The sequence below is a fragment of the Balaenoptera acutorostrata genome, chromosome 2, assembly GCF_949987535.1.
Source record: "Balaenoptera acutorostrata chromosome 2, mBalAcu1.1, whole genome shotgun sequence".
Lineage (NCBI taxonomy): Eukaryota > Metazoa > Chordata > Mammalia > Artiodactyla > Balaenopteridae > Balaenoptera > Balaenoptera acutorostrata.
Window position 1 is genome coordinate 139506088 of NC_080065.1, and position 12295 is coordinate 139518382.

Genomic DNA, 12295 nt, shown 5'->3' on the forward strand with positions numbered 1-12295 from the left:
TTGAACGTCTGATATCCTAGACTTGGTTCAGGACTTTGTTTCCAATCCTTTCTATTGGCCCAAAAATGTGGGATTGTAAGTCAGGTACAGGAGCAGATCTAGGATTTTGACTGGGATGTTCACATACTGGAAGAGATATATTTATCGTTAAGATTTGTGGTAAAGCAGCATAGGTCAGTGGTTCTCAACCAAGGTGCTTTCGCATGCTGGTGACTGAGCCCTACACATATATCCTTAACAAATTTGGATTAAAATAGGTGTTTATTTTTGCCACAGTTGACAGCAGGCTTACTGACATGTCAGGAGAAATGTTGAGATGAAGGGTTGAGGAACTCGGTGTTGAGTAGGGGTGTGCTCATTGCATGGGAGAGATAAGAAACAGCTTATTAAAGTGGTGCTAAAGAAGGGGCACAAGTGTAGTAGAACTGTAAAGAACTTTGCCTTGTATATATGTGAGTGTGTGTAGGGCTGTGTTAGTGGTCATCCTCAGAAAGGGATGGGTGTAATTCAGCCCCTCCATATACAGTAGTCTCCCCTTATCTGTGGGGGTTATGTTTCAAGACCCACAGTAGAGGCCTGAAACCATGGGTAGTACTGAGCCCTATAATGTATGCTCTGTGTTTTTCCTATACTAATGGGCAGGTAGTGTATACAGTATGGGTATGCTGGACAAAGGGATGAGTCATGTGCTGGGTAGGACGGAGTGGGACCGCCGTGAGATTTCATCGTGCTACTCAGAATGGCCACAGTTTAAAACTTATGAGTTGTCTATTTCTGGAATTTCCCATTCAATATTTTTGGACTGCTGTTGACTGGGGGTAACTGAAACTGTGGAAAGTGAAATTGTGGCTGAGGGGGGTGCTGTTGTACTGCCAGATGTTCTTGAATTTCTGTGTTCTGCTAACGCAGTAAGGTCGACTACCAATCACAAGCCTTAGTTGTCAGCCAGTGCTGGTATCAATGAGCTCAGTTTAGAGTCCTTTAAGTCTAAGCTATTAATGAGCATTCTTTCATTTTCCCAACTTACTCAGTTGAAAGTTTCCATTATGTACCTATTAGATACCAGACACTCTTAAGTGAGTGCTAGGGGTAAAATAGTAAAGGGAAGACATAATCTCTACCCTCCAACAAGAGTGTACATGTTTATGGTCAGGCAAAGCATTTATAAAGGTAGCTTGTGTTTAAGAATGTAACACTTTGGGTGATTAAAAAAGAAGTTTCTCCTCTTTGGGGGAAACCTGCATAAGGCTTTAGAAATTATCAACAATCACTTTGCAGGTGTTAGTTCTGAGTAACTACTGCTGGCTTTTCATGATCTTTCCTCCAGTAGGAAAACACAATTGAGTCCAAAGTCAGATTTCATTGTGTTTAATTGTAGAGTTGATTGAAACTTGACTCTCATTTGTATTATTTGGAACACTGCAGAAACATAGGGATCAAAGTGAATCTCTGGCGAGGTGTAAATGCAGAGGTGAAAGGTGTTGGATGTTTTGAATTTGGCACAGTTTCTTAGAGGTCCTTGAAAGTTCACATGCACAGGGTCTGGTAGTGTCGTTTGTAAACTTTAGTGCTGCCGTATTTCTGAAGGAGCTCTTGAGCCTGTTGCTGCATTTCCTGGGTCACGAAGCCAGAATATTGGGACCCGATGTGAAGCAGGATGAGGCAGCACTCCAGCACATCTGGGAAGGGCCAGGTCTGAAAGATGACACAGGGATAAACAAGGAAGCATTTGCAAAAAAAAAAAGCCACAAACACCTGCACAGAAGGCATGAGTGTCTCAAATCTTATCTAATGACACTTCTCTGGCACGGTTGAGCCATTTCTCTCCTAAGACTTCATCAGTTACTCTAAGGAGAGATGAAACTCAAAACTGAGATGTCCCTCTCAAATGATACAATCTTTTCCTAGAGCCCTACTCAAATGAATTTAAAACATGATGCTTCTGTTACTACTAGGGCCACATCCAAATATACCTATCCATTTGTAAGCGATCAAATACATGGTACCAACTGTAATTTTACTTTACCTCGTAATTAGAAAATTTGTTAGATTTCTCTGAAGGCTAAGGTATAAAATTGCTTGTGGTGTCAATAATTCTACTCTCACAAAACATTTTAGCTCACCAAAGGCAACTGGATCTTCAATTTTTAAGCACATACAAATGTGTACAGATTTCAGATGACGTTAAAGAATTTGGTGTAGTCAATTGATAACATAAAAAGTAATGTTTTACCAAATGAACTGCTATATAAATCTTACCTTAATACTCTCAGGAAACTTAGCTATTCTCTCATTGGCCTCTGTAATCCTTTTGGTTAATTCAGGCAAAGAAACTGGTTCATTTTTTTCTTCTTTACTGGTGATAATAATAATAAAAAAAGCACAAGTTATATGTCTTGCCCCACATAACTTTTAAATCTATTATCCTGTAAATAAAATTACTTTGTCACCTGGGTCTTTATCTCTTATCTTTAAATACAAAGGCTAAGAGAAGGGAATTTAATGTGATGTGATATAAAATTTTCAAAATGCAGTATTGTTCCTCACCACTTTCCAAATCCCCACTTCTTAGACATAGAGCGCCAATGAAAATTAAGGACCTTTAGGGGATTCAATCTGCAGCCAAATGCAAAGGGCCTGGATTTCTCTGGGGAATGGGTTAGACAGAGCCGGGGTTCCTACCCTCAGGGTGTATGGATGCACATTTTTCTGGGAAGGGTGTCTTAAGCTTCTCAAAGGGGCCCTCTGATCCAAAGGTTAAGAGCCGCTGGGTTAGAGAACTTTTTTGTGTTCTTCTTGTTACTAAAACCAAACATAAAGTGCTGCCTAGAGTGTGGTAGCTCACTAGAGAAGTAACTCAAAACTCTGACTCAAGATTTCACTCGTAGTATTTTTAGAGCAACAAATGTAATTTTAATTTTTAAAAGTTTAGTAATAATAGCTGTAAGTTTATTGACTGTGCTGGTTACTGTATTTTAGGCCCTGTGCTGGGGGGGACATAATCAAGGTAAAGGCACTCGGCATAACAACTAATCAGCAACTGTTAATCACTGCAGATGCCCATAGCGAAGTGCCCTGTGATAATGCAGAAGGGCTCTAAAGTGATTAATAATCATCTATATCTACCTGGCCCTTATTTTCAATGGAAATGATTAGGATGCTGCAGCAATCTGATCATTTGGGATTTTTTACAGTTTAGTGTGTAATTCTGTACACTACCCTTTTTGTGTATTTTTTGGGATAGTACTGAACAATTGAAAAACAATGGCTTTGGGAATTCCCTGGCGGTCCAGTGGTTAGGACTCCCTGCTTTTACTGCTGAGGGTGTGGGTTCAATCCCTGGTTGGGGAACTGAGATCCCATAAGCCGCGTAACACGGCCAAAAAAAAAAAAAAAAAAAAAGAAAATCAATGGTTTTCATTAATGATGCAATAATGCAACTCCCTATTTTACATGATTGATTATTTAGGAATCTATTGCACAAAAGTAGGGTTTTATTGTACTGTTGTTATTAACAATATTTGTGATTCTGTTTAATTCTCAAAACAAGCAAGGATGGGGCTTCCCTGGTGGCGCAGTGGTTGGGAGTCCGCCTGCCAGTGCAGGGGACACGGGTTCGGGCCCTGGTCTGGGAGGATCCCACATGCCGCGGAGCGGCTGGGCCCGTGAGCCACAACTGCTGAGCCTTCGCGTCTGGAGCCTGTGCTCCACAGCGAGAGAGGCCGCGACGGTGAGAGGCCCGCACACCGCGATGAAGAGTGGCCCCCGCTTGCCGCAACTGGAGAAAGCCCTCGCGCGGAGGCGAGGACCCAACACAGCCATAAATAAATAAATAAATAAATAAATAAATAAATAAAATTATTAAAAAAAAAAAAAAAAAAAACAAGCAAGGATGGAGTTGGTACTCCATTTATGGATGAGGGAACTAAAGCTCAGAGACATTAAGGCTCCTGCCTGAGGTCACTGAACAGGGCCGGGATTGGAACCCCACATGTGACTTCAAAGCCTGTGCCTTAATGACTGCATTGTGGTGCTTCCAAGTGACCTGATCAGTCTCATCAAGTACTATGTGAGAATCCAGCAGGGTATTTTAGTTCCATGTTGTATTGAATCAGTACTTACCACTGGTTCTGAGGACTAGAGAGGGACTGTTCTGCTTCCTGTTCAGGTTCATTCTTATCAGGGCCATTTGCTGTGGATTTACAAAGTTGACTCTTCTGGTGTTGGCGGATCATTTCTGCCAAGGTCTCTTGGACTTCAGCAATGGTTCTCTGTGCATTTTGGAGACCAGCGTGCTTTTCTGAAAAGAGCTCCTTACAGGCATTCAGCATTTGCTCACCTTCTTCTGTGAGTCTCAGGTCTAGTTCTAGAGTCCTGCTTGGCTCTGGCTGGGAAGCTTTGGGGTCAGTTTCTTCAGGGCTGACATTGTCAAGCTGTTGGCTCTGCTCAACAGAGGTTGTCCTTCTGTGAGCAGCCCTTACCCAGACGCTGGATTCGGGGCAAGGCCCGGAGAGAGACCACCAGAATTCATACAGACGTCCATAAATAAAAAAGGCCTCCAAACTTTTGAAAGCTGGTGTGGTGGGGGACTGATGGTCACCCAGTTTGTCTCTTAGGTGGTCACAGCCTAGGAGAGAAGAAGAGGATTTAGGGTTGTTCATTTCTTTATCTGTCAGAAATCTGGCTTCCTGCCCGCATGTTGTTTCCTATCACCCAAGAGGCAGATCAGATCCCAAGAAACAGAACAGCAATGATCCCTGGGACCACATGCTTTCCACCAGAAGCCAACCAGAGCTAAACATGTCTTGGCCTAAGGCAGTGTCCTCATTGCTACAGGCCATTTAAAGCATGATAGAAAAAGTATTTCATCTGTCCCACTGAAGGCTCTGGGGGTAAGAGCCCACTGTGTCTCTGAAAAACCACAGTGTTTTAGGTTAGTGACTAGTTGTGCAGCTCAAGGAATGTCTTCTCCATTCTTAATAACTTGTGAGCACATTGCTATTTCTCTAGAGCTGTGTGTAGGAAAGTATATAGGAGGCAGTGAGGTAGGTAGGTAGGACCAGGTAAAGGAAAACAGCTTAGTCATTCTGGCTACCTCTTAAGGAGGTTGGGTAAGAGAATTCAAACTTTCTACTAAATGACACCCTGGCCCACGTCTGTCTTTCAATAACCTATGTACTCCTGGTGCCACAACACTGGCGGTGGTTATATCATCCTTTAGTGGGTGTGCTCCAGCAGAGCTGGGGGTCTTTTACCCTCCGGAAGAAAGGCTGAGTGCACTTCCTGCATGATGGTGAAGTTTCCTGAGTTGTAGCTCCGGATCACAGCCCGAAGCAGTCCTTCCACAGCTTCGTCCCAGGAGGCCACCTGCTGGCTTAGCACTGCCAAGGTCAGGTCATGGCAAATGTGAAGCAGGAGCTGCAGAGAGGAGCCAGTCTCAGTTAAACATCCTCTCACATCAGGCACTGGGAATGACACCAGAAATGTTCCTATTAACTGCATTTGGGAAGTACACACAGTCCACATTTAAGAAAGGTCCTCCTATCTCCACCACCCATTTTTGCTTCCTCATTGGAAACTTTCATATTTAGTTGTACAGCAACATACACTGTCTGGTGTTAAAGTCTGTTCATGCTAAGAAAATGCCTTGACATTTGCTAAATGCAAATTAAAACAAAAAATTAAAATTAAAATTTAAAAAATTAAAAAGTGAGTTTCTTGAATTAAAAGCTGTAATTAAAAAAAAATCTGGAGTGTAATTAAGATTTATCAATTTTAAGTGTGCAATTTGATGAGTTTTGACAAATAAATATATATGTGTGTGTATATATATATATATGTATACATATATATATACACACACACATACATATGGTGTAACTACCACCAAAATCAAGACATAGAACATTTTCATTGTAAGATACTCCTTTGTGCCCCTTTGCATTCAACTCCCCTCTCCCCATCCCCTGGCAACCACTGATCTAGTTTTTGCCAGTATAATTTTGTCTTTTCTATAATTCATATGAATGGAACAGTAGAGTATGTAGTCTTTTGTGACTTGATTCTTTGACTTATCATAATGCTTTCAAGATTCACTGATACTCTTTTTGCATTAGTAATTTGTTCCTTTTTATTGTTGCATAGTATAGTTTTCCACTATATGGATATACTGCAGTTTGTATATCCATTCACCAGCTCATGGACATTTGTGTTGTTTCTACTTGGCTATTATGAACTAAGCTGCCATGAACATTTCTGTACAAGACTGTGTAGACACCTGGGTTCACTTCTTTTAGTGAAATATCTAAGCAGTGGGGTTGCTGCGTGTCATCGTGCACAGGTATGTTTAAGATTTTATAAACAACGATCACATAAGGAAGCCACAAAATAACACATGTGGTCTGATGCAGGGGCTGAAATTTTTGTGAGCTAGGGCAGGGAAATGGCACTGGGGAAGGGAACATGAGGGACTTCAACTTGATTCTTTCACCCAAAGCAAAAGAATATACAAAACAAAACCAAAAGACTCCATGAAGCAAAAATGACAAAATGTGAACACCTGTTAATTAATTCTAATTGATGGGTACTTATTATTATATTAGTTTCTGTGCTTTTCTTTGTTTTTAGACTTTTTTCTTTTTCTTTTAGAAGGGAATACTGATCGAAGACTAACTTTAAAGATAAAGGGCTCTAATTAATCGGAAGGGATCTTTCCAGGTTTCCTGGGCCTGGCTTAATCTTTTCTGAAATACAAACTGGCATTCTACATGTTTCCTTATTATACTAGACATGGATTAGAGAAGTCTTAGCCTACTGAGTGATTAATATCAAAAGCTCATGCAGAAGGGGTACCTGTTTGGAGGGAGTGTTACTTGTAGCAGATGGGTACTTGGTATCTTGCAGCTGCTGAAATGCTGCCTGGTACTGCTCTGGGGAGTCAAGGCTGAAGGCGCTTTTCCATACTGCAGTCACCCTCTCCACAAAGGGCTTTTCGCTGCCTGCAGGCCAAGCATTGTAAGAAGAGGAGGAGCTTTTGCCCTCTGAAAGCTGCTTTTCCTCCAGGTGCTTGGACAGTAGCTCAAGAAGGCAAAACACCAATCTCTGGCCCTGGAACCCAATAGCAAAGGAGAGGAGGTGTTATGCAGGGAAGTGCTCCATTGTCTAGAGCTCTCCCCAGTCTCTCAGATTCCCCGCCCCCCTTTGCATTTGCAGCAGCCTTCCCTTCTGTGTGCTGCCAGCCCAGTGAGTCTTGTGGGAGGGGGAAAAGAGGTGATCTAACAGACAGTTTTTCCAAATGCCTTTTGGGGGATTCCTACCCATAGCTCTTGGAGCTCAAGCAACCATATTTATTACTTTTTTTTTTTTTAGCAACCATATTTGTAATATGACACCCCAGCTATAGCCCTACTCACTGAAATTTCAGCCACATGCAGGCCAGCCACTTAAGACTGGTGGCCCAGTTTGAGAAAAGATGGGCTGGACTCATCTAGTTCTTTTCTCTGCCCAAACTTCAGATTAAGGCATACAGAAGTTAAAGCATCATGGGCAGAAGGTGCTGGAGCAGACAAGCTGTGTAGATCTGAGAGCTGGGGGAGTGGTTAGGGGCTATATCCAAGTAGGTTTAACAGAGGGAATCAGCTGGAAGAGAAGAGAGCACAGAGAAAAGGCCTAAAAAAAATCCCTACTTTTGCTGGGTTTTCAGTTGCCATGAGATTCCTTGTATATCCCTATAATGTTTTCTCACTTAAGCTTGGGAAGGTCTCTGTTTCATATAGGCAGAATTACAGCTTACAGCTGAAGAGGGCTCCTACAGGCAGAGCACCATGATTTCTGTTAAGGCCAATCCCTCTTCTTCAAAGCAGACCCTCTTCCTCTTCATTTTTGTGCTGATGACATCAATGAAGAAACACAGGGGCTGAACTGACTAAAGGCTATTTGACTGCTAAGCAGTGGGAATTACTGTCAATAACCACATTATCTTTTACTCTGAATGTGGCAACTGACAAGCCACAGTACTTAAATGGGATAGTATGGCCAGGGCTTGCTGGACACTTCTAAGGATACTTACCAAATTGGTACAGCTTGTGCAACTGGGTAATTCACTTGGAATTTGACTAGAAAAGGGTTTGGGGCTCATCCCTCTTAAAAGCAGGAGAGGCAGTAACAGACTAACCTTTAGACTTTCGTGGAGCTGCAGGGCTTCCTGGGCTCCCACCCAGTTCCTGGCCAGAAGCAGTTCTTGGGCACATCTGAGAGCCAGGGTAGCAGACAACTCATTCTCTCCTACGATGGAAGCCAACTCTGCAGCCGTTCTAAGTGATGCCACATCCCCCTTTTTGGCCAAAACTTTGGCTGCATCATAAGCTGAAGTGGCTCCTAAATAGCTAAGATACAAAAGAAAACTCAAGCAAAGTGTCATAAACAGATTGCCTACTTCTGCTCCCCAGAGGGTCGAATCATTTCTTTCTGTCCACTTTGCCTTGTGTGCCTTCCTGTGGTCCCAGGTGTGTCATGACCTGTGGCTGTCCCTGTGAAGCCTGAGGCCAGTGCAGCAGAAGCTGAAGAGGCGGCATTATACAGGTTAAGGGGATAAAGGAACTTCAGCAGTTGCTGAGTTGAACCCAAGCAAAGGAGTCATTCCCTCCCATTTCCCATATCTAACGATACAAGACGTCCCTAAAGAAAGGAGTGATTTCCAAGTCGACGACTTGGATTTCTTGAAGTTATGGTGACTTACATAAATACCAAGTAGGTAGATCCTGATGAACCTTATGAAGCTGGCTTTAATACATATACGCTTTTTAATTTGCTAGTCATTTCGCCCCCACCTCTAAACTTCTTTCCTCCATCCTTGTCCAGCTCTTTCAGAAGCTCTTCTTTGTTTGGGCGCACTCCTGTTTCCCTCAGACTTACCATTTGGCTGCTAAGGCATAATGGCCGTCTTTTTCTAGGATGGCTCCCCAGCTGAGGTACAGGTCTCTCAGGATCGGGTCCTCTGGGCGCAGCCGGGCCTTGGCAATTGCAATAGCCTCCCTAGAGGCAAGAATAGGTAATTAGCCAATCTGAAAGAGGCCCTAGGAGGGGCTGCAAGGTAGGATAAGCCATTCCCTTTGTGTTGTCTGTCTTGTTCCAACTTCCCATAAAAAAACTGTATCCCTGCATTACAGGGCAAGTTAGAGCTGCGTGCTGTGCTCAATTCTTCACCTATGTCAGCAGTTCTTAAAGTGTGGTTTGTGGATTCCCGGAGTTCCAAAGGCTCTTTCGGGGGTTCATGAGGTCAAGACTATTTTCACAATAATGCCAAGAGGTTATTTGCCTTTTCTCAGTGTGTTGACATTTGTACTGATTATGCGAAAGCAATGGTGGGTAAACTGCTGGCATCTGGAGCAAGAATCCAGTTAGTGGCCCTTGTCGTTAAAAAAAAAAAGGTAAATTTCCTTGAAAAGGAAAAATGATTAATTTCACAAAATCCTGCACATCCTGTTAATATTCTGTGTGACAAAATGGGAAGAACATTTTGTGTTCTTTGCTGAATTCCAAAGTACAATGGTTCTCTCTATGAAAAACATATGAACGAATTGCAAGCTGAACTAGTTGCTTTTATTTTGAAGGAATCTCATTACTTCTTGAAAGAATGACTAACAAACTATAGTTATTTAGTGTTGAGTATTTGGCAGATGTTTTCTCAAAAATGAACAAAGTAAGCCTGTCATTTCATGGAAAACAACCAACAGTACTGTTGCCAATGATAAAATTTGAGCTTTCAGGTGAAAATTAGAGTTTTAGGAAACTTGTGCCTGCCACTGTGAGCTTGACGGCTTCCCCAAAGTTAAAGACTTTTCTGATGAAGTAAGGAATGTGATTTTTTTTTGATATTTTATAGTGAGATGTGTTAACATTTGGAGGATCTGTGTTAACTGACTGAATTACTATTTTCCAAATGACATACAACTTCTGAGTTGCAGCCAACATAAAGTCGTAGCTGGAATAAAAGTGTTTTAGACTAAGGTAATTTAGACACAGCAATATTTAAGAAGTGCATAATTTGAGACCTCTACTTCCAGCCATGATGGAGTGACAAATAGGACCAGACGTATCCTCCTGTTGCAAAATTAAAACATTGGGGAAAATAGGTATGAAGCAACTGTTTTCAGCCATTGGACACCAGGCAGCACAGGACTGTCATCCCGGGGAGAAGGAAACAAATGTTGTGAGCCCAATCATGGCCCTGGCTTTCTGCCTAAAACCATTTTCCCAGAAGGAATCCCAGCAGAGCTTCAGCAGTCAGGGCTGAGGGGAGACGAAGCAATTGGAATTTGTGGGGCAGGAGAGTAGGAAGGAAGAAGCTGTCCAGAGAAAGAGCTCCACAACGGTGCTTAGGGATCCTGTTGAGTCTCTGGTTTGAACACAAAGCTGTGCATATGTAGGAAAGTCCTTAAGGCTGTACAAAGAATAGTCAGGGAACGATAAGCTGAATAATTCCCAGGGCTCACTCAGGGTGTGGAGACCTACGAGTTTTGACCACCCAGACATTTGAGTTCTGATTTGTTGACTTACACAAGGCATTTGGTAAAGACACCAGAAGGCAGGAGGGCAAACTAATTCTAGAGTATGGATTTCTCTGAACTTGCCCTAAGAAAGCTTAAAACAGCCAGGAAAAGATCAAGTTGATCTGCAGGTAACTTTACGGCTTGCCAAAACAGAGTCCGGCATTCTCTAAAAGAAGACAACACACCAAAATAGGATAAAAAGAAAGTCTCACCAAAGCCATCATATGAAATGGCTGAAAATCAGTGGTGGAGAAAGTCCTAAAAACAGTCAGAGAAAAAAGACATAGTTCTTGTATCACAAAGGTAAGAATAAATGCAGTAGTCAAGTCAACAATGCAAGCCAAGAAAAAATGGAATGATATCTATGAAGCACAGAATGACAGAACCTTCCAATCTAGAAGTCTACACCCACTGAAAGATCCTTTAAAATAGAGGCAAAATTAAAGACTTTTATAGACAAACAAAAGTTGATGGAATATGTCACCATCGGGACCACACTACAAAAAAAATGTTGAAGTTCTTCACGGGAAAGAAGGAATTAACAGCAATTGGAAACTTGGATCTACATAAGAGAATGGAAAGTGCTGGAAATAAATATATGGGCAAATATAAGAAAATGTTTAAAAACTTAAAGAAAGGTAATTGTTTAAAGCAAGAATTCTAATACTGTAATGTGGGGTTATAACATGTATATAGTATGTGAAATATATGACAGCAATGGTGGAAGGGACAGGAAGAAAGAAAGAAGTATGATGTATGCAAGAAGTGGTACAATATTATCTGAAGGTAAACTGATAAGTTAAAAATGCTCATCATAAACCCTAAAGTAACCATTAAAAAAAATAAATATAGCTGACATGCCAGTACTGGAGATAAAAAAATATTTAATCTGAAAGAAAGCAGGAAAAGAAGAAATGAAATAGCAAGATGGTAGATTTAAATCAGTTGCACTAATATTTACATTAAAACACTCCAATTAAAAGGCAGAGACTATCAGACTGGATAAAAAACAAGACCCAACTGTAAGCTGTCTACAAGAAATATTTTGTTGCTTTTGTTTTCTGTACTTAAATATGTACTGTAGTGGAAGAATAATAACTTGAACAGAAAGGATTCACACCAGTCTCAGAAGAGTGGTTACTGCTAGAGAAGGGATGAGGACAGAATTGAGGAAAGGCAATTCAACTAAGTCTGGAATGTTATACTTCTCGCTTCACAGGTGGGGCTTAAAAAAGTTCCTCTCTTAGTAATTCATTAAGCTGTTCATTTGTATCATGCTCTTTTCTTCGTTTGTATTACTTTAACAATAAAGAAAAAATAAAATCTAGCAAATATTGCTGAAAGTTAACATTTGTTAAGTATAGGTGGTGGGTGCACTGATGTTTAAGCTAGTGAACATACATTTGTGTGCATTTGAGATGTTTAATTACAATAAATTTTTTATGGTGGTTATCATGAAACAGAACTGTTACGTAGATTGAGTTCACATTACATCCAGCTGCTGGTTCACCTGCTGGGTCATACAGACCTGTAGAAGTGGTTTGACTTGAGCAGCTCCACAGCGTCATACACTTTGTGGATAGAAAGTAGGTGAGAGGCAGCCTTGACATACTGGTCCTGAAAACACAGCTGTTTGGCAAAAGCTTCCACGGCCCATACCCACACATGGTAACCGGCTTAAAACAAACAAACAAACAAAAAAAAACCAGCAGATTTAAGGGAAAAAAGCATGTACATTTGGGTTG

At 41.4% G+C, this 12295-nt stretch overlaps 1 protein-coding gene across 2 annotated transcripts in view; it reads right to left on the reverse strand.

Moving 5' to 3' along the window:
- Positions 1–242: 242 nt before the first annotated feature.
- The window catches only part of GEMIN5 (gem nuclear organelle associated protein 5), a 42014-nt gene continuing 29961 nt past the window's right edge, over positions 243–12295 (reverse strand). For both annotated transcript variants that reach the window (XM_007165505.2, XM_007165504.2), the window contains exons 21-28: positions 12079–12226; positions 8914–9033; positions 8174–8384; positions 6853–7107; positions 5256–5418; positions 4123–4627; positions 2260–2356; positions 243–1695 (exon numbers count right to left, since the gene is read on the reverse strand). In XM_007165505.2, the coding sequence (XP_007165567.2) occupies positions 1528–1695; positions 2260–2356; positions 4123–4627; positions 5256–5418; positions 6853–7107; positions 8174–8384; positions 8914–9033; positions 12079–12226 (1667 nt within the window). In that variant the 3' untranslated portion in view covers positions 243–1527. The remainder of the gene's footprint in view (positions 1696–2259; positions 2357–4122; positions 4628–5255; positions 5419–6852; positions 7108–8173; positions 8385–8913; positions 9034–12078; positions 12227–12295) is intronic.